Source organism: Cricetulus griseus, chromosome 4 (assembly GCF_003668045.3).
Source record: "Cricetulus griseus strain 17A/GY chromosome 4, alternate assembly CriGri-PICRH-1.0, whole genome shotgun sequence".
NCBI lineage: Eukaryota > Metazoa > Chordata > Mammalia > Rodentia > Cricetidae > Cricetulus > Cricetulus griseus.
In genome coordinates this window covers 70,767,065-70,792,378 of record NC_048597.1, presented here as the reverse complement: position 1 = coordinate 70,792,378, position 25,314 = coordinate 70,767,065, and the positions used below count along the sequence as shown (strand labels likewise).

The 25,314-nt window shown below is 51.4% G+C and overlaps 1 protein-coding gene across 8 annotated transcripts in view; it reads left to right on the top strand.

The window, feature by feature from the left end:
- Positions 1 to 22,873, top strand: part of Txnrd2 (thioredoxin reductase 2) — a 56,921-nt gene extending 34,048 nt beyond the window's left edge. For 5 of the 8 annotated variants that reach the window (XM_035444726.1, XM_035444725.1, XM_035444722.1 and 2 more), the window contains 7 exons: positions 9,448 to 9,584; positions 17,061 to 17,156; positions 17,687 to 17,779; positions 19,338 to 19,409; positions 19,919 to 20,016; positions 21,486 to 21,762; positions 22,643 to 22,873. In XM_035444726.1, the coding sequence (XP_035300617.1) occupies positions 9,448 to 9,584; positions 17,061 to 17,156; positions 17,687 to 17,779; positions 19,338 to 19,409; positions 19,919 to 20,016; positions 21,486 to 21,729 (740 nt within the window). In that variant the 3' untranslated portion in view covers positions 21,730 to 21,762; positions 22,643 to 22,873. Of the gene's footprint in view, positions 1 to 9,447; positions 9,585 to 10,541; positions 11,027 to 17,060; positions 17,157 to 17,686; positions 17,780 to 19,337; positions 19,410 to 19,918; positions 20,017 to 20,388; positions 20,450 to 21,485; positions 21,763 to 22,642 lie in introns of those variants that run through there. The other 3 variants (XM_027413121.2, XM_027413124.2, XM_035444727.1) reach the window with 3 other exon arrangements.
- The last annotated feature ends 2,441 nt before the right edge of the window (positions 22,874 to 25,314 follow it).

Genomic DNA, 25,314 nt, shown 5'->3' with positions numbered 1-25,314 from the left:
GTGAAGACAGTCAGCCTGCAGTCCAGGCAGGCGGGGTCTGCTCTGCCTAGCCAGGAGTTAACCAGTTGTGGCCTGAATTGGTGCTGTCTGGGGAGCTGGCCTAGGACAGCCCCCCCCCCCCCCCCCCCCCCCCCCCCCCGCAGAGCCTTCTCTGAGGCCTGCCCGTACTTTAGCTGAGATGAGATCTGGTTTTCAAGAAGGCATGTGGGGCCTCTGTAGAACGTCTTGGGAAACTGAGCGGAGACTGACCTTTGCCCATAGGCTGAGCACATCCAGGCAGTCCTCTGTTCCTGCCCAGGAAAGATGACAAGGCTATGGCATGCCCATTCCTGGGTCACAGGACTCCTTCCCAGCATGCTGCACCTACATCGTCCCAATTATTTTAAGAGCTGGGGACAATAGTGTGCCTGTCTGAGGAACCTGCCTAGAGTAGTAGAAGGGTGGGCTGGTAAGACCTGGGGGAGGAATTTGCCTGATTCTCATCCCAGATTGTGAAGCCATTTCTTCCTGTTCAGGCTTCATTTTAGAAACCTAGTATCTTGTCTTTATTGTCATCATCTTCTATGTGAGTAAAAGCCAGGTCTGAGCCTCTGAAATGGTGTGAGAGAAGCCAGTCAGTCCTGACTATTAGGTATTGGAGCTAGACTTCCCAGGTTCCATCTGACCCAATGTGGAGGCTCTACAGGTCATCCACTTGGCATGTGTACCTGGCCTGAAGCCCAGGAGGCAGGGTCTAGGGAAGCTGTGTGGGGACACCCAGTGCTTGAGGCCCAACCTCCGCCCAGGATGAGCTGTATAGTCTGGCTCTCTATTCCCACCCAGGACTACCTGTTTGTATATGTGCAAATGACATGCTCATAGGGCAAACACAGTCACGCAGCCCTCCCCAACACTGAGTGCCAAGCAGCAGGAGAAGGGGTAGGAGAATAAACAGGACATTTATCACTAGGAATGTTCTGAGCTCAGCAAAAGAGAAGGGACAGCTTTGGGCTGCCTGGAGGTTTTGAGAGGTGATTTGGTTCCCGGGACTGGGTGCTAACCTAAGATTCTGAAGAGGAGCCGAGTGTGGACACACCTAGCCTGGAATCTCCACACTGAGGGTCTCACAGGCCTTAGAGGGTTCCTAAGGTGGGCCTAAGCTGTAATGAGTCAGGGCCATACTAGAAAAAAAAGAAGGATGAGGAGAGGAAAAGGAAGAGGTTGGGATTGAGTGGTAGACATTTAACACGCTGCAGGTCCTGGGTTTAATCCTCAGGACTAAGTAAATGTCTAAGCAAAGAAGGGCGCTGGCCTGGTGGCATGCGCCTGTAAACCCCTCATTCTGAAGGCAGAAGGATTGCCATGAGTCCAGGGGCAACATGGGCTAGATAGGGAGTTTGGAACCAGCCTGGGTAAATCTCTACCGCCCATACTCCTCCCCAAAAACAGAGTAAAAGAAAAGGCTAGAGATGTAGCTCAACAGGTAGAGTGCTTGCCTGCCCTCAGCTCCATATAAACTGGGCGTAAACAGGCAAATCCCTGTAATCCCAGTGTTGGGAAGGCAGGCAGGAGGGGCAGTTCAAGACCATCCTCAGCTACACAGTGGGTTGGAGACTAGCATGATTTACACGAAACCCTGCCTACAAAAAGAACCCATGGACACAGATAAGAAGGTGATGAGCAATTTAAAAACAAAACAGCCTCAATGGAACAGGCTCAACACATTTGAGTAGCACTGGGGATTTTCATATGATAGTTGCCTAGGCTCTCCACACAGGCCTTTGTAGACCTCAGACTGTGTCAAGGCCACAGTGTGCACTTCTCTATCCAACTCTGTGCCACCTGGTGTGGCCATCAGTCTGGATCCCAGCCCCTCACTCACCCTCCCTGTTCCTGCTGGCACTTAAATCTCACCTCATTTCATGGATTGCCCTTCCCTGGTGGGAACATGTGCTGTAGGCAGGCATGAAATTGGAGGGCATGCTCGTTTAACTAGCGTGGATCAGGGAGGCGCGGGGTGCTGCTTGTGGCCTTCCACCTGCACAGCCTTGTATCCAGCAGAGTAGGTGGTAATGACTGATGGCTGCCTTATCACTCAATTGGCCTGCTGCCCTCTCTAACCACTTCTTGGGGAAGGGTCAACTATTCAGGAAGGACAACAGCAGGCTTCAGGAGGTAGGTGTGTGAATGGGGGTGTGTGTGTTTGGGGGTGTGTGTGAGTGTATATGGGGTGTGTGTGTATGGTATGTGTGTGGGGGTGTGTGAGTGGGTGTGGGTGTGTGAATGTATATGGTGTGTGTGTGTTTGGTATGTGTGTGGGGGTGTGTGTATGTGTGTGTATGGAATGTATGTGTGTGTGAGTCTATATGGGGTGTGTGTATGGTATGTGTGTGTATGGTGTGTGTGTGTGTGTGTGTGTGTGTGTGTGTGTGTGTGTGTATGGGTGGGGAATGCTGTGGAAGTGACAGCCAGAGGTTCTCAGCACAGTGTTCAGCTCACATACTCTGGACCTATGTCTACATTTACTGAGAGGAGAGGAAAAGTGCATTTGAACTTGTGTTTGAACACCTTCATTGTGTAAGAAGTGATAGAGCACATGTATCAGTCACATATGAAGCTTTTACGAGGCAAGAAAGGTAACAGGCAAGTTTTGGCAGTTTGCAAAATAAATGCCATTAGTAAATAGAAAACCGTTATATTAGCCATCAGTGAAGTGCAAATTAGAACAGCAAGAAAGGTGCTGCACCAAGGCCAGAGTGTTAAAACAAACCAAAACAAAAACCTACTTGCCAGCTGGGCGGTAGTAGCGCACGCCTTTAATCCCAGCACTTGGGTGGCAGAAGCAGGTGAATCTCAATGAGTTTGAGGCCAGCCTGGTCTGCAGAGCTAGTTCCAGGACAGGCTCCAAAGCTATACAGAGAAACCCTGTCTCAAAAAACAAACAAAAACCCTACTTGCCACAAGCTGGGAAGCCCCTGTCTTCTAGTCCAGCTTCCCTTCCTCTGGATCAGCAGTGAGAAACCAACAGACACATGACATGGGATGCTCCAGGTCACCTTCCTGCTAGAGTCAGGGCAATAGAGCCCCGGGAGCCCCTGAATATCCTGTTGAGGAGCATGTTGCCACCACCACACTTGGCCTAGAACTGAGGCCATGGGATAAAACCACAGAAACTGACTGAGCTAACTGGCTGTGGGTGCAGCAGGGTCTGGAGACCTCAGCTGGCACTGGGCACAGTGCACATTGACAGATGTGGCTACCCTCCAGCATGGCCTGAGCACAGCCTTTGTGTTTACTGGGGACATTGCTCAGCATGTTGGCTTGCACTTTGCTTCTCACTTAGCGAATGTGTCACTGGATCTACAGTGCCTAGAGCCATCTGTGTAGGTGGATGACCCTGGGTTGTCACCTGCCACTTGTTTTCTACTTTGCATGGGTTCGAGACCTGAGCTCAGGAGGTGCCTACATCTCTGATGGTCCCTCAGTGCCAGGATGGAGCTTGACCCAGATCTGATCCCAAAGGAGAGAAGCAGAGCTTGAGGGAGCTGTGAGGCTATGTCTGAGGCCATGGGGCCCACCCTGTTCCCCGTAGTCTATACCGTGGCTGCAGGGTTTGTCTCAGTTTTAGGGTCCCACAATATAGGATGTCTGGGGAAAGATGGCCTCTCTGGCCTCTGGGGCTACACCATACTCATAACAGCTTTCTAGGCCTTCAGTGTAGCCATGGCTGCCTGTCTTGGCACCCCCCCCCCCCCCCCCGCCTTACTTCCTCCACCATCCCTTCCAGAAGCAGTAACAAATCACTTGCCACACATTAGCCAAGTTCTTTGCCATACAGTCTGCTCCTCTTCTATCCAGCCAGCCTGGCATTTGTTCCTCTCACTGCCGACTTGGCTCACATGCCCTTGTACTCCCCAAATGTATGTATACAACATGTCCTAGGAAATCTTGGCTTTGTAATAGACCGTGATGGGCACTTAGTTCCTCCCCTGTCTTCTCTTCTGGAATTACTTTCAGATGTATGCATTGTGTATTGGAACCAGCCTTCCCGGAAGATTATCCCAGTGCATGGCACATTGGCTCCAAGGCTGTTGTAATGCTGTGGCAATGTGTGAGGAAATAAATGTGCTTAGAGTCTAGACCTGCTGTGCTATAGTTGCCTATAGTGTAGTGAGTGCTGTATGCAGTTATAGCCTGGGAACAAAAGGTCTACCTGTGAGGTAGGCTACAGCATCAAGGTTTGTGTAAGAATACTCTACACACAATGTCAGACTGTTCAGTGAGACATTCATCAGAATGTATCTCTGTCATAAGCATATTTTTTTATCTTTACAATATGTATTATGTATATATATACACATAGTGAATATTTGTGCATTACTTGCTCTGAGCATAATTCAGATTTTTATGGACATTGGGTTAACAGCAATAGTTATCATTTTTGAGCACAATGTATAGATAAGGGGGTTGAGAGGATCCCTTTTGAAAATGAACCCAGGTCCTACATAGTACAATTTAGTATCTACAAAGCAAACTAAAATATACTGAAAATCACTTGGCATTGTTAAGCATCTTTTTACTGTATCTTTATTTCTATAAGGCCCTTGGTATCTGCAAGATCAGTAGTTACCATAGTTACCACAAAGAGCTCTTGGCCTCACAGAATCAGGTGGGCATACATATAGGAGAGACCAGGAACATAGTGTGTCCTGCATAGAGCAGGCTACCAGTTTTTCCCTTAGCCACCCCAGTTCCAGCACAATTATCAGGAGGCAGTGAGTGTAGCAGGCTAGACTCAGCAGCCAGAGAAGACACCCAGGGATTGAGCTATGGACTCCTAACCTAAGAGCCTTTGCCTCCTCCCATGTACTCCAGCCCTACCCAAAGGGCCCAGCTCTTTCCTCTGATGTGGCCTCCCATTGCCTGAGTCCAGTTTGATCCCTGTGGTGCCTGCCTGCCCACTCCTAGTTTCTCTGGTTGAGTAGTGCCAAGAGGCTGGAGCCAGGCCCAAGCCAACTATAGCAGCCAGGCTTAGCTGGGTCTCAGTGTTTTGACTTCCCCATCCATTGTAACAGCTGGAGACTTAAAGCTTCATCTGCCAGATGTTTAGGTGGGCGCCACCCACTTCCTGGATGTTGCACACTGAAGTCTAGCTTGTCCCAGATACCAATAACTGTGGGAACTATGCCTTTGATGCCAAATCACCTCTGTCACTGGGGAATTGTCTGGAGCTCTGGGGGACATCCACCCACTCAGGGGCCACTGTCATCTGGATCCAAGGCAAAGGGTACCTCCCCTGACAGCTGAGTATGACAAAGCTCATATGCTGCCCTCCCTGGAGGCCCAGAACTGTATGGAACGTGAGAGGACAGTCACACTGACTGAGACAAGCCTGTCCCATCCCTGTTCTGGGCTTTGCACTCAAAAGCTGAAGCTGAGGGTGAGCAAGGTGCAGTTCAGACACTGTCTGAAAGCCCGTCTCCTCTCAGCTCTGAGCAGTTTGCTGGACAGCTATAGGGGTATGCTGAAGAGAGCAAGCTGAGGCCTGTGGTCTGGAGACCTGGCTATCAGCCTGCTTATTCAGCACCATTGCTGGCTGCCTGGTGAGGGGGTTGAAGGCCTATTTTGAGGGTGTGGGCAGGACGTGAATTTGCTTGCTCTCACTGTTGGCTCTAGTTAGCATGCTCCTTACACAGCACTACTGCAGGCTATCCTGGATTCTGTCTGTCTATGCAGATAGATAGTCTGTTGGTGGGAGGTGACACCAGAGCCTGTCTGGAGGAAGCATTCAGGCAGTGGGGTAAATACTTCACAGGAGTCCTGGGCATTTTGGGGAAGTGGAAGAGTGCCCAACCAGTAAAGAACTATGTGAGGAAATGCCAGCCAGTTAGCTCATATGGGGCCCACCTGGACCAAGACACCCCACAATTTACACACATAGGACAGAGCCACCTCCCTGTGGTCACCCTGACCACTGGTACCCTGCCTTTCTACAGTGCACAACCTGCAGGATGCTATCTTTGATCGCATTCAGCTGCATCCTCACCCAGCTCTGGAACCTGTTTCCCTGGGAAGTGGTAGAGAGCCCAGGCTAAAACCAGGGCCACTCCAGGGCTCTCTGTGGCCAAGAACTGCATATTTCAGAAAAGAGAAGACACCATGACTTTCCAGTACAAATGTGACATTCCAGGATGTTAGCACTCCTCCTTGAATGGCACATAGATGTCTTTGTAACTTCCACGCTAAGGTAGTATCCATACCGTGAAAACACGAGCTTCTCTATCTCCAGAACTGTTGGCCTGTGCATCTGAGGGTTTCCACAGCTCTGGATTCACTGAGGGTGGGTATGTTTTTATTAGTGCTGGCAAAGAAACCTTGTGCGTGCATGTGAGGCAGGTGTTCTGCCCCTGTTTGTCCATTGCTATTTTTGAGACAGAGTCTTATGTAGCCTAGGATGGCCCCAAGCATACTGCTTAACCAAGGATGACTTTGAACTTCTGATCCCCTAATGCTGCACCGGCATCCCTGTTCTGGGATTATAGGCATATGTAAACACTTGATTTATGATGCTGGAATTGAACCCCAGGACTTCATGCATGCTAGACAGGCACTCTACCAACTGAGCAAAAAACCCAACCATTTTGTTGCTGCACCTTCTAAGTACATGCACACTGTATTTTCTTGTTCCCCTAGTGAAAGGATAGCAGCTTCTCACTAGCGCTGACATCAAATTAGGTCCGGAGTTATCCAGAGACGGGCCAAAGGCACAGAGTGTGGGGCAGACTTCATGTGACAGGATGTGGATTCCTGGTTTGGGAAGGGAGGGGGGCTGGAACTGTCACCCAAGGATGCTGAGAGGACTGTAGTGGATTCTGTCATCTGCTCTCTTATGGCCTCTTGGTTCATTTGTTTACATTTGTTTGTGGTTTTTAGAATTTTTTCCTGTGTTAATGTCTCTTTTGAATATATAAACTATGTTTAAACATAAAAAAGTGTCAAAAGATGTGTTTAGACAAGTATTCTCACTTCTGTCCCACTATCTTCTTCTCCTTGTTCTTTTGTTTGTTTTGCCTGAGGCAGGGTCTGCAATGTAGCGCTGACTGGCCTGGGACCCATTCTGCAGCCTACACTGGCCTGGAGCTTTCAGTGGTCCTCCCGTCTCATCTGCCTGAGTACTGTGTTGCCACACCTGCCCTCTCCTTTTTCGTTTTATTTTTTGTTGTTGTTGTTTTGTTTTCTTGTGGCAGGGTTTCTCTATGGCTTTGGAGGCTGTCCTGGAACTAGCTCTTGTAGATCAGGCTGGTCTCGAACTCACAGAGAACTGCCTGCTTCTGCCTCCCGAGTGCTGTGAATAAAGGTGTGCGCCACCACCTCCCGGCTCACCCTCTCTCCTTTTATAGGACACTGTTTTTAATCGTTTTATTGATTTCTTCCGCCAGTGTGTGTGTGTGTGTGTGTGTTTTTGTGTGCGCGTACGCAAGCTTATATGTGCGTGCATCCCATCTTCACGAGGGGGACACATACTCTTGCACTGGAGACTTTTGTGCCTGTTCCATCTTTAAGACCCCCTCAGTTAGTGTCAGGAGTTTTTCTTGTCAGCATCAGGGCTGCTTGTACTAAAATTTCAGCACATAACCTGCAGCAAGGGCAACAGTGTGAGGGTTGGTCTCCTTGTGAAACCTGTGCCTCATCTCGTCTGGGTCCTACATTGGTCCCTTTTATAGATGGGCACACTGAAATCCACAGGAAAAAGACAGGTGAAAGACTGGTGACCCAGGCAACTATCTGGGAAGAAGCTGCACTACCAGCAATCCAGAGAAGGAAGGGGCCAGGGAGTACTGTCCACATTTAAGAAATTCTTGAAGGGAGCAAGAAGGTTAAGGTGGTCAGGACCTGGCACTGAAGAGGTCAAAGGCTGTGGCCAGGGAAGGGACTGGTGCTCAGGCCAGCCCCTCAGTCTTCAGTGCCTCACCCACATTGGTAGCCTTTTCATCTTCATTTGTGAGGGTGTCTTGGGTTAGCTCCAGAGCCCAATTGTCTCACCCTTGGCTATGGGAGCAACCCTCCTCTGCATTATTGGATATTAAATACTATGTAGCCTGTCTCATTAAATACAGAACAGTAGAAACTAGGGCTGAAGCTCAGTGGTGGAAAGCTTGCCCAATATGTATAAGGCCCTGGGTTCCATCCAGTACTGAAAAACAGACAAACAAATGAGCGAAAGAGTGTGTGTCGTGGAAAGGTAAGCCAGTGCAAGTGGACAGAGGGCAAACAGAGGGACAGGTGGCCGAGGTTAGTGGAGGCCTATTGGATGTTGGTGACCACTATAGGCCCTGCCATCTTGGCCTGTGTTTCCCTGTATGCAGCTTCCATATAGAGACCTACAGGTCCTACCTAGACAGAGACCTTGCACATTGGCTGGAACACAGCTCTGAGGTCTAACTTTACCTCAGTCTGTCCAGTAAGCCACTAGGTGTCCCTTAGAAGAGGCCCTGGAAGGATCTGTGGTTCTAGGCCTGGTATGGGGACAACACAGCAAAGACAGACTGATGTCTATAGCGCCATTCCCCTCCAAGGGAGGCCTGGTTTCTCCTGATTCTGAAACCAGAGTCATACTGTTTTGGGGGGTGGTATGTGGAAGGTTCTAGAGTCTGGCCCCCACACACTAATTGTCAAACTACAATTGTGACATAAGGCATCTGCTCCTTACCCATGTTTCAGAAAGCAGCACCTGAGAGGGACACCATCTTCAGTGGATGGTACCCACAGACACTAAAAGTGCACTGAACGCCACAAGGTTTCATGGGTACCAACAAGATTAGTAGTTGTCATAATAACCAAAGAAATGTTGATAGATTTTCCCTTTTGGAGCCAGAGGCTGTTACAGTTCCTCAATTCCTGACCCTCTGCAATCAGGCTTTTCAGTTTCTGAGTGGCCATTCTGAGAAATTGCTTTTGTTTGTTTTGTTGTTTGTTTTATCTTTTGGGGACAGTCTTGCTAGGTTGTCTAAACAGCTTTATACTCCTGTGCTTGAGCACATCTTGCCTCAGCCTCTCAAAGTAGCTGGAATCCTAGGCCAGCCACAGAATCCAGTTCTGAGAAATGTGTGTTAGATAATTGATTGGTTGATCTATATATTGTACAGGAACTCAAACCAGAGCGTCCTATCTACTTAGTCTGCTGCTGAGCTATAGCCTCAATCTTGTTTGGGAAACAGGTTTTCTCTATGTAGTCCTGGCTGCACTAGTACTCACTATGTAGACTCACAGAGATCTACCTGCCTCTACCTCCCCAGTGCTGGGGTCAAAGGTGTATGCCACCATGCCCAGCCAGCTCTACATCTACATAGCCCGGGACTTGTTATCTTCCTGCCTCCACTTTTCAAGAGCTGGGATTCCATATGCCTGTGACTACATAACGTCAAAATTGCTAACCTAAATGTTTCAACTTTTCTATTTTTCATTAAGGGCGAGTTCCAGAAACCAGAAATCTAAATCTGGAGAAGGCTGGTGTGAATGTCAACCCTGAGAACCAGAAAATTGTCGTGGATGCCCAGGAGGCCACCTCTGTCCCCCACATCTTTGCCATTGGAGATGTTGCTGAGGTATGCTCTGCATCTGTCTGGTCAGCCAGGCCTTGAGGTGAACATGACATAGGCTCTGCTGTCCACAGGAAAAACATGTCTCTCTCTAATCCCAGAGTACCAATCACAGGATCCAACTCTAGGGACTAGTCAGGTCCAACCTAGGAAGGATTGAGTACTAGCTTCTGCCCCTTTTAATTCTTTGGTTCTCTGGGAGTGTCAGGGTAGGACAGTTTAAAACTGGGGCTGGAGAGATGGTTGAGTGGCTAAGAGCACTGGCTGCTCTTCCAGGGGAATCTGGACCCCCAGCGCCTACCTGGCAGCTCACAACCATCCATAACTTCAGTTCCAGGGGATCTGATGCCCTCCTCTGGCCTCCTTGGGTACCAAGCACACACGTGGAGTACACAGACATACATGCATGCAAAATACCCATACACAAAATAATTTTTAAAATGCAAAGAAGGGCCGGGCAGTGGTGGCACATGCCTTTAATCCCAGCACTCAGGAGGCAGAGGCAGGCGGATCTCTGTAAGTTCAACACCAGCCTGGTCTACATACAAGAGCTAGTTCCTCCAAACCCTGTCTCGAACCCCACCCCCAAATGTAAAAAAGAAAATAAAACCCTGGCTGTACACAGAGTTAGCTGTTGCTGGTTACAACTTTGGTGAGTTCTTACAGCCACAGAAGAAGGATCAACCCCAGTTGAGGTCAGCAGGCCCTGCCCTTGCCACAGTTCCCCCTCTGAGCCTACAGCTGTTTCAGTCCCTCACTGACTAGGCTATCACTGTTCTTCCTTGGGTGAGGGACTCAATGTGGGGAAGCTACCAATTCTCTGAACCCCGTCCCTGCTGACTGGACCTGTGGCTGTGAACACCGCCCTGCTTCCTTGTCTTCCATGGAAATCATGGCCTACAGCACCTCCCTTGTAAGGCCCTGGCTTGGGAAACATCCAGCTACCATTCTCCTCCTTCACAGGCTCCTAGAAAAGGCCCACTGCATCCTCAGAGCCTCAGGAGGAGCATGTACTGAACCATTCTGATGTATGTCAAGAAGGTGCTCAGGAGCCCCTGCTTAGACACGCTCACACATGCACACAGAGCTCTCAGCCCTCGTCTCTGTGGTGACACCTGCTATATCTTCCACGAGTGTGTTTTTGTCCTGGGGCTGCTGTAACAAGTGGTTTATGCCACCACAAGTTCAGGAGCATAGAGCACTCATGCTTGGAGGCCTGAAGTTTAAATCTGAGTGTGGTTAGGGCTGTATTCCTTAGTACAGGAATACATCCTACTTCCTCTATGCTGGGACTGGGTGGTCCTTGGGTTCCAGCTCTCTCCTATCATCACTGATAGTCTCCTCCAGGTGCTTTATGCCCTCTTTTGTTTTACAGATTGTCCTTTGTCAGACTTGGGTCAGTGTATTACGCACAAACCCATTTCCAAATAAACACAAGTTCTAAGCAGATATGTCTTCTTGGTGGGGGACACTGTTCAATCCTCCCCAGTGTGTTTGTTACTGCTCATGTTCATGAGTGTCACATCCTAGTTCCCGAGAGTGCTAGGGACACTTCAGGGACATGGGTGATGTCAGGTGTCAGGGGATGCTCAGTGCCATTGTTGTAGAGAGACAGTGGGGTAGGTAACTGAAGGTTTTGGTTGGGAGCAAAGCAGGCTAGGCAGAGGCACCTGGCATCTATGCCTTCAGGAGTGTGACAATGGCTACCCTGCCTTGGCTCCCTTTGGACTCACTTTGGGAAATGTAGAGAGGAACCTGGGGGAGCTGAGCCAGCGTTAGTGTCTAGTAGGTCCCAAGCCTGCTGGGTCAGCATGGCTCCTGAGTCTTTTGTGTACCAGAAGGGTCCCCGACCACTGTGAAAATGCTCAGATGAGCCAAGTGGTCACTGTACAGGGCACCATCAGTCCCTGTGACTGAAATTCTGGAATGTGACCTTCCCAGAGGTGCCAGACTCCCACCTCTGCCAGGTACAAAACCTTGCAGATAGCAGTTCCGATGACTGCAGGAAAATCTCCATGGGACTTGCTGTCCAGTCCATCCCCTTCTTGGTCCTTTCACCATTTACACACACACACACACACACACACACACACACACACACACACACACACACACACACACACGTTCGTTTTATATGCCTGTATGTGTATCTGTGCACCACATGTGTGCCTGGTGCACATGGAAGCCAGAAGCTTTGTATCCAGACATCATATCCCAGGAAGTGAAGTTACGAACAGTTGTGAGCTGCCATGTGGGTGCTGAAACCGAGATCCCCTGGAAGAGCAGCCAGTGCTTTTAACCACTGAGCCATCTCTCCAGCCCCTCATGAACCTTGGTGGTGTGGTTGCTCGCTCTGCCTGTGGCTGGTTTGGAGCTTGTAGCCTCTGACTGTAGACTTCAGCTTTGTTTTGTGAGCACTGCACCCTGAGACAGCACCTGTGTTCTCTCAGAAAAGCACCGTGTGCATCTCTGGCCCCCAGTGCTGTGTTGCCACCAGCATGTGGCGCACAAAGACCTTTATTTTAAAAATTCAGTACACAGTCTAAAAGATCATTGCAAGCAATGCAGATAATACTCCTGCAGTCAGGTCAGGCCAGCAGCTATATATAAAGAATCCCAGGGTGAAGTAGTGGTGTTGTTTCATGTGGTATGCTGTGCTATGTGGGGATGCTTCCTGGGTTACTCAGGCCTGATGGAATGCATAGGCTTGAAGTGGAGTTTATCTCTGTAGATCTGTACTCATTTCTGGAATGCCAAACAACATCTGCATTTCCTGCTACAGAGGTGATTGGCAGCAGGGGCCTGGGCTACTGCAAAGCAGAAACACCCGAGGCAAGGTGCGCCCTGAGACAGAGGGGTCTCCTGTGGAATGACACTGATTTGGGATTTGTTGTGGACTGTAACATGCATGTCAAGCTGTGTGTCAGGAGCACATGACATGCTTGGGGCCATATGAACCAGACCCTGAGCCACTGGGAACCATGGCAGGATCTCTTTTGAGCTCTGTCATGAGACCAACACTCTTGAGATCATTGGTGTGACTGGTTCAGAGACAAGCCTGTGCCAGGGAGGGTAGTGGGGCTATGCCCAGCAGCCTGTTCCCTCTTCTAGGGAGAGTGGTGATAACTCGTCATGCCCTTGCAGTGGCGTGGAGGAAATACAGTGGTAATAAGCAAACCCATAGGGGCCTTGGGATTGTCACTGTGGGAAATTCAGCCTTGCATGCTGAAGATGTCCAGATCTTCACAGCTCATGTCCACACCCTCACAGCTCATGTCCACACCCTCACAGCTCATGTCCACACTCTCACAGCTCATGTCCACACCCTCACAGCTCATGTCCACACTCTCACAGCTCATGTCCACACCCTCACAGCTCTGTCCACAACCTCACAGCTCGTGGCCACACCCTCACAGCTCCTGTCTACACCCTCACAGTTTGTGTCCACACCCTCACAGCTCGTGGCCACACCCTCACAGCTCCTGTCTACACCCTCACAGTTTGTGTCCACACCCTCACAGCTCATGTCCACACCCTCACAGCTCGTGGCCACACTCTCACAGCTCATGTCCACACCCTCACAGCTCATGTCCACACCCTCACAGCTCGTGGCCACACCCTCACAGCTCGTGGCCACACCCTCACAGCTCGTGGCCACACCCTCACAGTTTGTGTCCACACCCTCACAGCTCCTGGCCACACCCTCACAGTTTGTGTCCACACCCTCATAGCTCATGGCCACACCATCACAGTTTGTGTCCACACCCTCACAGTTTGTGGCCACACCCTCACAGCTTGTGGCCACACCATCACAGCTCTTGTGTCCACACCATCACAGCTCATGGCCACACTCTTACAGCTCATGTCCACACCCTCACAGTTTGTGTCCACACCCTCACAGCTCTGTCCACACCCTCACAGCTCATGTCCACACCATCACAGCTCATGTCCACACCCTCACAGTTTGTGTCCACACCCTCACAGCTCATGTCCACACCCTCACAGCTAATTCCACACCCTCACAGCTCGTGTCCACACCATCACAGCTCATGTCCACACCCTCACAGTTTGTGTCTACATACTCACAGCTCATGTCCACACCCTCACAGCTCATGTCCACACCCTCACAGCTCATGTCCACACCCTCACAGCTCATGTCCACACCATCACAGTTTGTGTCTACATACTCACAGCTCATGTCCACACCCTCACAGCTCATGTCCACACCCTCACAGCTTGAGTGAGTCTACACCCTCACAGCTCATATCCACACTCTCACAGCTTGAGTGAGTCCACACTCTCACAGCTCATGTCCACACCCTCACAGCTAATGTCCACACCCTCACAGTTTGTGGCCACACCCTCACAGCTCGTGGCCACACCCTCACAGCTCGTGTCCACACCCTCACAGTTTGTGGCCACACCCTCACAGCTCATGGCCACACCATCACAGCTCATGGCCACACCATCACAGCTCATGTCCACACCATCACAGTTTGTGTCCACACCCTCACAGCTCATGTCCACACCATCACAGTTTGTGTCCACACCCTCACAGTTTGTGTCTACATACTCACAGCTCATGTCCACACCCTCACAGCTCATGTCCACACCCTCACAGCTTGAGTGAGTCCACACCCTCACAGCTCTTGTGTCCACACCCTCACAGCTAATGTCCACACCCTCACAGCTCCTGGCCACACCATCACAGTTTGTGTCCACACCCTCACAGCTCTTGTGTCCACACCCTCACAGCTCATGGCCACACCATCACAGCTCATGGCCACACCATCACAGCTCATGTCCACACCATCACAGTTTGTGTCTACATACTCACAGCTCATGTCCACACCATCACAGTTTGTGTCCACACCCTCACAGTTTGTGTCTACATACTCACAGCTCATGTCCACACCATCACAGCTCATGTCCACACCCTCACAGTTTGTGTCCACACCCTCACAGCTCGTGTCCACACCCTCACAGCTCGTGTCCACACCCTCACAGCTCTTGTGTCCACACCATCACAGCTCTTGTGTCCACACCATCACAACTCATGGCCACACCCTCACAGCTTGAGTGAGTCCACACCCTCACAGCTCATATCCACACTCTCACAGCTTGAGTGAGTCCACACTCTCACAGCTCATGTCCACACCCTCACAGCTAATGTCCACACCCTCACAGTTTGTGGCCACACCCTCACAGCTCGTGTCCACACCCTCACAGCTCGTGTCCACACCCTCACAGTTTGTGTCCACACCCTCACAGCTCATGTCCACACCATCACAGTTTGTGTCCACACCCTCACAGTTTGTGTCTACATACTCACAGCTCATGTCCACACCCTCACAGCTCATGTCCACACCCTCACAGCTCATGTCCACACCCTCACAGTTTGTGTCCACACCCTCACAGCTCATGTCCACACCCTCACAGTTTGTGTCTACATACTCACAGCTCATGTCCACACCCTCACAGCTCATGTCCACACCCTCACAGCTTGAGTGAGTCCACACCCTCACAGCTCATATCCACACTCTCACAGCTTGAGTGAGTCCACACTCTCACAGCTCATGTCCACACCCTCACAGCTAATGTCCACACCCTCACAGTTTGTGGCCACACCCTCACAGCTCGTGGCCACACCATCACAGCTCATGGCCACACCATCACAGCTCATGTCCACACCATCACAGTTTGTGTCCACACCCTCACAGCTCATGTCCACACCACACAGTTTGTGTCCACACCCTCACAGTTTGTGTCTACATACTCACAGCTCATGTCCACACCCTCACAGCTCATGTCCACACCCTCACAGCTTGAGTGAGTCCACACCCTCACAGCTCTTGTGTCCACACCCTCACAGCTAATGTCCACACCCTCACAGCTCCTGGCCACACCATCACAGTTTGTGTCCACACCCTCACAGCTCTTGTGTCCACACCATCACAGCTCTTGTGTCCACACCATCACAGCTCATGGCCACACCCTCACAGCTTGAGTGAGTCCACACCCTCACAGCTCATATCCACACTCTCACAGCTTGAGTGAGTCCACACTCTCACAGCTCATGTCCACACCCTCACAGCTAATGTCCACACCCTCACAGTTTGTGGCCACACCCTCACAGCTCGTGTCCACACCCTCACAGCTCGTGTCCACACCCTCACAGTTTGTGTCCACACCCTCACAGCTCATGTCCACACCATCACAGTTTGTGTCCACACCCTCACAGTTTGTGTCTACATACTCACAGCTCATGTCCACACCCTCACAGCTCATGTCCACACCCTCACAGCTCATGTCCACACCCTCACAGTTTGTGTCCACACCCTCACAGCTTGAGTGAGTCCACACCCTCACAGCTCATATCCACACTCTCACAGCTTGAGTGAGTCCACACTCTCACAGCTCATGTCCACACCCTCACAGCTAATGTCCACACCCTCACAGTTTGTGGCCACACCCTCACAGCTCGTGGCCACACCATCACAGCTCATGGCCACACCATCACAGCTCATGTCCACACCATCACAGTTTGTGTCCACACCCTCACAGCTCATGTCCACACCACACAGTTTGTGTCCACACCCTCACAGTTTGTGTCTACATACTCACAGCTCATGTCCACACCCTCACAGCTCATGTCCACACCCTCACAGCTTGAGTGAGTCCACACCCTCACAGCTCTTGTGTCCACACCCTCACAGCTAATGTCCACACCCTCACAGCTCCTGGCCACACCATCACAGTTTGTGTCCACACCCTCACAGCTCTTGTGTCCACACCATCACAGCTCTTGTGTCCACACCATCACAGCTCATGGCCACACCCTCACAGCTTGAGTGAGTCCACACCCTCACAGCTCATATCCACACTCTCACAGCTTGAGTGAGTCCACACTCTCACAGCTCATGTCCACACCCTCACAGCTAATGTCCACACCCTCACAGTTTGTGGCCACACCCTCACAGCTCGTGTCCACACCCTCACAGCTCGTGTCCACACCCTCACAGTTTGTGTCCACACCCTCACAGCTCATGTCCACACCATCACAGTTTGTGTCCACACCCTCACAGTTTGTGTCTACATACTCACAGCTCATGTCCACACCCTCACAGCTCATGTCCACACCCTCACAGCTTGAGTGAGTCCACACCCTCACAGCTCTTGTGTCCACACCCTCACAGCTAATGTCCACACCCTCACAGCTCCTGGCCACACCATCACAGTTTGTGTCCACACCCTCACAGCTCATGGCCACACCCTCACAGCTTGAGTGAGTCCACACCCTCACAGCTCATGTCCACACCCTCACAGCTGTGCTCATATCCATATTGCCTGTGTCTACATCCTCAAAGTTTGTTTCATGGTACTGGGAGTCTTCAACAGGGAGCCACCTTCTAAGAAGGCAATGGGTGGTATGGTATCTGTACAGGCTTCCTGGAACATAGTGCTGTTGTGTTCTTCCTTCAGGGGCGGCCTGAGCTGACACCCACAGCTATCAAGGCAGGAAAGCTACTGGCTCAGAGGCTCTTTGGGAAATCCTCAGCCTTAATGGATTACAGCAATGTGAGTTCCTATAAAGGATCCAAATCCAACCTGGGAAAGGCTTGGCTGGTTCTCCTGGCTGAAGGGTTCATTTGCACCTATGTGCCTACATGTGCATGGTGTATGTCTGCACACATGTATGCGTGCGTGCGTGCATATGCACAGATGTGTGTTCGTGGGTGTATGTATAAATGTGAGTGCATGTGCATACATGAGCAGGAGGACACAGTCCTTGGGGCCATATGAACCAGATCCCTAGTCACTGGGAATTATGGGCAGGATCTCTTGCGCTCTGTCGATGTATGGGTTCAGACAAAAGCCTGTACTGGTGAGGATAATGGGGCTATGGCCGGCAGCTTGTTCCCTATTCTGGAGAAAGGGACTTATGTGGTTTGGCTCCTGGTCCAGCCTAGGAACAATGAGTGGCCACCTGCTGTGCTCGTGTGTGGTTGGGTCCCTGGCTTCAGATTACTACTCAAGTGTCACTCAGGGGATGCAGTTTCAATTTGGGGGGCCCAAGAGACATATCTGATTCCAGACCTACTTTCCAGGTTCCCACGACTGTCTTCACACCACTGGAGTATGGCTGTGTGGGACTGTCTGAGGAGGAGGCTGTGGCTCTCCATGGCCAGGAGCATGTGGAGGTAGGGGACTAGCACCTGCTGTCCTGGATGGAGTCTTTAGGGCAGGTCCTTGACCTTCCTCCCCTGAGGCCCTGTGGTCCGGCAGCCTCCAGCCCGCCCCTGACTATGCTGTATGTAGAAGACTGTTGAGGTTCCTAGCATTCCCACCAGAGCTTCAGCATGCAGAGAGCTTGTGGCAGGTCGCAGGTCCCGGTGCTGCAGGGTTCTCCCTACCTCATAGTGGGAGGAGTTTCCCTTAACCTGAATGGCTCCTCCAAGGTAGCCTCTGGCCTGCTGGCTACTCCATTGTACCTTCTTGCCTAGGCTGGCCCACTTCTACTTACCTGCACCTCCACCTTTCTGGGACTCTCCTGAGGTTCCCAAGGGGCAAGACACACACTCGCAGCCTAAATTCTGTTCTCTTCCCCAGTTCTTCTAATGCCTACAGGCCCAGTGGCCCTGATTGGAGCCTTCATCCTAAACAAAGGGGTTTCCATTGGGTGCTTTTGGGAGTCTGCAGGGGCAGGCTGGCTGTGGCCCCAATGGTGCTTTCAGAGTAGGCCAGGGTAGCTGGAAGCTTTGAAAGCTGCCAGGTCGTGGAAACTGGAAGACTTTGGTGTAGGTCTTCCTGTAGCTGCAGCTTGCAGGCAGAGAGGCCCAGGTCACTAGGCTGTGGAGTCTGCCCGCTCTATGTACCGGGCCCCTCCATCATGGAGACAGGCCTGACAGGCCTGCCCTGCCAGCACTTTATTTGCTATTTTTGTTAGATTCATCATAAGTACACTGGGACATGTGTTCATAGCATTTTATTATGCTTTATGTTTCATGATGTCGAATGGCCAAACATTCTTGTTTGTTTTTTTTCAGTTCTGTCTTGCTTAGAACAATATTCTCTGAAGCCCTATTAATTAATAATGGCTGTGTAACACATGTGGGGCCTTGCTCATTTTTTATATGGCTTCAGCCCTGAACACACTGTCAAGCTCTTCATGGGTGCTGAAAGCCCTTGTTCCACAGCTCCAGTGAGGCTGAGGTCTGCCCTGCCCCTCCACAACCCTGCACCAACCCCTCCTCTTAGCTGAAGTTTGCCAAGTCAGCACCAGGGTATCTCAGGGAGGCCAGGCAGCCATCTGAGAGCCATTCCTGCTCAGGTGGCTAGGATGGGCACTCCTACACCAGCGACTTGCCTGAGGTCTCTCTGTCCAGTCTGCACCTCTTGGGGATGCCCCAGGAGCATGGCTCAAACATGGTCTCTGTGTTGTACCATGGCTAGTAGCACCTCAGCAGCCTGGTGCCTGCTCTCCTGCTGTAGTTCAGTGGGGAGTCTTAGATCTGGGTAGGAGAGACTATCTGCAAACTACATGGCTATGGATACAGGCTGCCTGAACATAGGAAGACACACACTCTCTACAAACAGTTGAGGTGTTTCCATATCTCACACATACCCTTGGATCACAAGAGTGCCTCTGGGTCTCTGAGAAATCTGCCTTCCCAGTACTTTTTGTTGTTGTTAGTTCCAAGACTATAGGACTGTCTTAGGCATGGCCACTGATTCAGGTGCTGGTGTCTTGTCACCCAGGTTTACCATGCATACTATAAGCCACTGGAATTCACAGTGACGGATCGGGATGCATCCCAGTGCTACATAAAGGTGAGTGTGCTTAGGACCAGGGGTAGGGTGCACTGGGCCTAAGAGGGGGAAGCTATTGAATACGGAGAGTGTGCTGATATCCACAGGGCAGAGCAGCAAATATTAGCCACTTTCCCCATGTGACAACATACCTGCAGAAGCAACTTAAGGAAGGGTTTACTTTGTCTCACAGTGCAAGGAAAGGCTTGGTGGCAAGAGCTTGACGTAGCTTGTCACATGTGTCTGCAGTCAAGAAGCAGAGAGATGGATGCTGGTGCTCAGCTCACAGTCTCTTTTTGTGCAGTCTGAACCACAGCCCATGGAATGGTGCTGCCCACGGTTATGATGGGGATACCCACCACCATTAACCCAATGTAGAAACTCCCTTGTGGAGCTTATCAAATTGACAGTCAGTACTAGCTACCACAAATGGAAACCTCTGAGGGCTGTGGAGATAGGGAATAGCAAGTCCCTACAGCTGGATGGGTCCCCTGTAGCTAAGTGACAATCAAAATCACTGTGGCTTTCAGATGGTGTGCTTGAGGGAGCCCCCACAGCTGGTGCTGGGCCTGCACTTCCTTGGCCCCAATGCTGGAGAAGTCACTCAAGGATTTGCTCTGGGGATCAAGTAAGTCATGTAGAATCCTGGCCATTTTGTGTTGTAGCCACTTCCCTCTGTGTTCTGACAGCAGTTTCTGTTAGTTGTCTTCACGGTAGTGGAAGCTGCAGGGTCCACATTTCTGGGGGAGGGGTTTGTGCCTATCTGCAGCAGGTATCCTTCACCCTGCCTCAGGCATGGCAGACACAGCGGGAGAGGGACTTTATCTGGCCAAAGGTCCTAAGCAGGATGACTGCAGCCCTGGGGAATGGCCAAAATGAGTGTGGTTGAGCCCTCACACCCCCAGCCTTCTACTATTCATTTTTGTTTCTGTTTCCTGTGAACTGTCTGGTTTTGTAGTGGTTGTTGTTTTGTCTGCCCTGCTGCCCCCTCCTTCCACAGGTTTCTCTATATAGCCCTGGCTCTCCTGTAACTGGCTCTGTAGACCAGGGTGGCCCCAAACTCAGAGATCTGCCTGCCTCTGCCACCCCAGTGCTGAGATTAAAGGTGTGTGCCACCACCACCAAGCCAAATTGTCTATTTGTATTTTGTGGTTTTTCTTTCTATTTGTTGTGCTACTATTATTGAGCTACAAGAGCTCTTTGCATATTAAGGAAATCAATATTATAAAAAGAGGTTGCCACCATTTAAAAGAACTTCATAAATTCTTCCCAAAACTGAATTGTCTGGGCAATTTGCATTCAGGACAGTGAATGGGAATGTACTGTGGAACAGCCCTATCTCGTTAATCCCAGGGCCCTCCCAGGCCAAGCTGATGTGGATGCCCTGTTTACCATCACCCACACCATGCATCCATGGTAAGACAGTGCCCACACAGGCTCTAGCAGGAAGCTCAGGAGAGGCTGCTCATGGATCCTACCTGTGTCTACTTTGGAGTAAACTCCTATGTGATAGCTCTGCTGCAATCTCCTAAAGACCACAGATAGACATTCCAAAGACATGGGCTCACCTTTTTACCAGCCATTGTCCTAACACATTTGTAGGCCAGATAGACCTGAGGCTTGCTGTCATATGAGAGGTGTGGCCCAAACCCTGTCTCACCCATACAACCCTTCAACATGTTGATCCCATTGCTTTGTTGGAATCTTCTCCCTGCTCTCCCTTGTCCCTAGACCCCTTACCCGCAAGGCCCAACTCTTAGCCACGTTCATGTGATCCCAGCCCACTGAGGACCCAGATGTCCACACACCCTCCTCCTGTCCACCTTTTCCTATGCCTTCTCACTTCTGTGTCCCTCAGGATTCAAGGTGTGGCAGGTGGGTGATTCCTGCCACACCTTGACAGTGATAGAACAGGCCTCAAGGAAGGGGCAACTGGGACAGAGAGACTAGAGCAAGCCAGGGATCGGAGGGTCTGAGGTAGGTAGCAGCTTAGCAGTGAGGTAGTGGGTGTTTGCTGGGAGGCAGTGGGCAGGGCAGCATAGGTGTGGGCAGACAGTCTTAGTGCTGACCCAGTAAGGAAATCACATGCCTTCTAAGCCTCCCCAAGGTCATGATGGACAGACCTCCCCAAACCGTCCACTTGACATTCCACTTTGAATGTGTGCAGATGTGGGGCGTCATATGCACAGGTGATGCAGACAGTAGGGATCCATCCCACCTGCTCCGAAGAGGTGGTGAAACTGCACATCTCCAAGCGCTCCGGCCTGGAGCCCACTGTGACTGGATGCTGAGGTTAAGTCACCATCCCTGCCAAGCTGAGGGCACACGCTATGCCATGTGACCAGTACAAGGCTCCTCAGACACCTGGGTCCAGGTGAGCAGGCTTGAAAGGAGCATTTGTGGCTAGAGTCATGGGAGCCACCGTGACAGGCAAGGGTTCCCCACAGGCTGGGCTCTCACAGCGTCTCCTGGTCAGTGTCAAGTGCTGCTCCCTGTGTGCCATTTGTCCCTGCAGGACGCACGAGTGATGGTTCATTTCCTTCTTGCCCAGAAGGTGGAGATGCTGCCTTGCACACAGCTGACTGTCCACCACACACATGGCTCTGCAATAGCTTTGTAAAGCCAGGCTGGCCTTCCTTACCAGTCATTGTAGTCCTCTTCTGAGGAAGAAATTGGTGAAGGCCTCCTGCCCCTGCCGTGTCACCTCTGTCTGATGGCACCCTTTAGAAGCCCCAGTCCTCGAGTCTGCATGCTACAGCCCATCCTGGGATGGCTGTCTTGACTATCACCATTTCTTGGTCTGGGTCCTTGGTGACTATTCTCACTGAAGCTGAGTGGGAGGCTATAGAAAGAGTTCTTTGCCCCTCAAGATGCCCTCTATCAGGTCTGAGTCCCAGACACCCAGTGGGTGGTCAGTCTGGTCGGGGGTCCTTGTCCTGGGCCTTCTGGCACCAGCTACACCACAGCTTCCCAGCACCAGGGCTGCATTTGATAAAGAGGGCCCTCTAAGAATGCTCTTACCACAATGTTATACCTTCTGGGTTTTTTTTAAGAGCCCCATATAAGTTTTGATTGAAATATTTTTTTGTAGCAACTGTAGTTGCTCTGATATACCAATCTGGGCAGGCAGGGGTGGGGGACTCTCTTTAAGGGCTTATTTCCAATCCATCTCTCAAGGGTCTCTTGTGGTTTGGGGTGACATAGCTAAGCCAATGTGAGGGTTGGCCTGTGCTGACCCCAACTGTTATTGGCAGGACTGGAAGGCTTTGCTGCCTCCTCAGAGACCCCAGATGTGGATGGAGCACCGTGTGTCCTGCAGGGATGACTGCATGGAGTAGTTACTCCACACCTGCATCCTCTGGCCAATCTTCCCATACTCCAGCATCAGATGATGATGGCCTGTGCAGAAACCCCATGTGGGCTGCCCAGGCTTGAGAACCCTGGCATTTCTGGAGCATCAATAAAGAGGGTGTTTCCCTAAAGCATGTCTGCTTGTGGTGTCCTCAGGATTGCCCAATGTCACATGGTAGTAGCTTCCAATCAGGATCTGCTGCCACCAGAACCACAGTACATGGAGCCACAGTGTTTTAGTCCTAGAGTTCCCACCAGCCATTGGGAGGAACAACCCTGACCTGACCCTTCCAGTCCCTGCCAGGACACAGCACCTCTCCATTCTCAGCCTGCATTCAGCTACTGGCTCAGATGTGAAGACATCTTTCTAGAGATCCCTCCTGGACCTTTTGCCAAAGTTACTCCTAAGGTCCAGAGGTCACCAAGGGTCAGGAACAGGAGAAAAGGGTTTGCTAGGGTTGTTTTGAGTTTTGTGTCTCTGAACTGAATGCTGCTCTCCTCCTCACTTTCTGCTGTGGACTGGTTTTGGCTAATCCTCCACATTGAAGCTCGATGGGACAGAGAGCACCTGTCAGTCACTGCAGGGAGAGACAGCCCTGTCAGGGAGGGGCAGGGCCCTGCATTATGCTGAGGCTTTAGCAGAGGCTAATCTCGTGTCTTCCTTAAGAAAACATCACTTAGCCTGGCCCCAGGAGCCTTGGATGGGACCCTGCTTGTCAGCCAACAAAGGAATGTGTTTGCACCTTAATGGGCCTACAGGAGTCTGGCTCAAAGTGGAAGTGTGCAGGGTGCTCTCAGGCGCCCAATTAAGACGCCAAGTGCTGTGCTGGGCCCGCCCTCCTGACAAGTGCAGGGCCAGATCAGCCATGTCCTATTTAATGCACCGCTGGTGGCACGCCCCAGCCTGCCAGGATCCTAGGGCGTGGTTGGGGGGTGGGGTGCTCCTCTAGCTTGAGGTTTTGTCTACCCTTGGAGGCAGAGAGGTCAACTAACACCTGCTGCCTCAGGCCAGTGGGGTGGAAAGCCTCTGGGGCCTGGCCAGGTGTATCCCATGGGACCGCAGCTCTGGGGGCAATCTCTGCCATGTGGGAAAGCAAGCACCTGAAAATGGCCTTGGTGCTGGGTAATGATTGAATTGCCTGTGTCTGGCCCTTTGCACACACTGGCCTGTAGTTTCCTGCCTACCCAGCCAGCCAATGCCATCCATACATTCATGTCCTCAAAGCCCCTTCAGGATAGTTACTGGTCTGTGCACACTGCCCCATTGGGGTCCTCTTAATCCTGTTCTGGCTCCATAGGACTGAGGGAGAGCTCTGAGCCCAGGTCTCACCAGAGCAGGGGGCTGCCTTTGTGGTCTCCTGAGCTTACTCCTGGACCCCCATAGCTAGGCCAGTGTATGCAGCTGCATTGGCTGACCCCAAAGGTAAGGGCCTCCTTTTACATCCTCTTCCCAGAGCAAAATATGCATCAGGGCATTTGCCCCTGGAATCTTGGTCTTAGCCTGTGCCAGCCTCTAGGAGGTCCAGACATCCACAAATCCATGTTCTATGGCTTCAGATCCTAGCTCCCTCTGTACTCCTGAAAAATGGGGAGCAGGAGTCTGGCCAACTCACAGGCAGCAAGTGCTGCAGAGGAAAGACTGCCACAGGGATGAGCCACCACCCAAGCTATCTTTGGAGCTAGCCAGTGTAGCCCCACACATTGGCCTGGCTGTAGAGCCCAGGAGCAGGAGACACAAAGGCAGCCCAGTGCTCTGGTGAGACCTGACCCCAGAGCCCTCACTCAGTCTTGTGTGGAGCCAGAACAGAATCAGGAAGTCCCCAACAGGGCAGTGTGCACAGACCAAGGTGCTACTCACCAAGGGTTGTTGTGCCCTGTGCTGAAGGCAGCAAATGCCAAGGAGCAGGACCCATGGATGAGCTGCATCAGCAATGGTATCTGTCCTGAGTGTCTGCACCTCCTAGTTGCAGGATCACTGCAGGGCCAGTCCCCTCTCTGGACCAGAAAATGCAACAAGGGCTAGAATGCCCCAGGGCCAGGTGCTCCCCATCCCAGAGCCAGGTGCTCCCCTGGGCCTCCTCTTCTCTGCCTTTGCATGTTTTTATGATGCAATGAAAATATGTTTTTAATTCCTCAGATTGTTCCATGTAACCTGCAATTACCCCCGGCAATACTTTACACACCTCTGCTTGTGGCTCTGGATTGCGCAAGGACATGGGAAGGAAAGGAGTTGGTAGGAGCTCCCTCCCTGCCTGACTACCCTGGGAAGGAGAATGGAGCACCTGGCCCCTAGCGCCTTGTCCCGGCCCACACCATCCCCACTTCATGCTGTCCTGAGATCCCTGTGCAGCAGGCACAGAGAAGGGTGACAGGTGCTTTTGAGGACCAGGCTGAGGGTACAGTAGTGAAGGACAGATCCCAGCAAGACTCTGAGAGGGTTCTGAGGCAAACAGTAGAGCAGCTGAGACTGTAGCACACACACCCATTCTGCATATCACAAACCCCTGGGGACCCCTACCTCTGCTCAGCTGGCAGCAGGGATGTGTGTCCCTACTGTGCTTTGCTGACTGTGGAG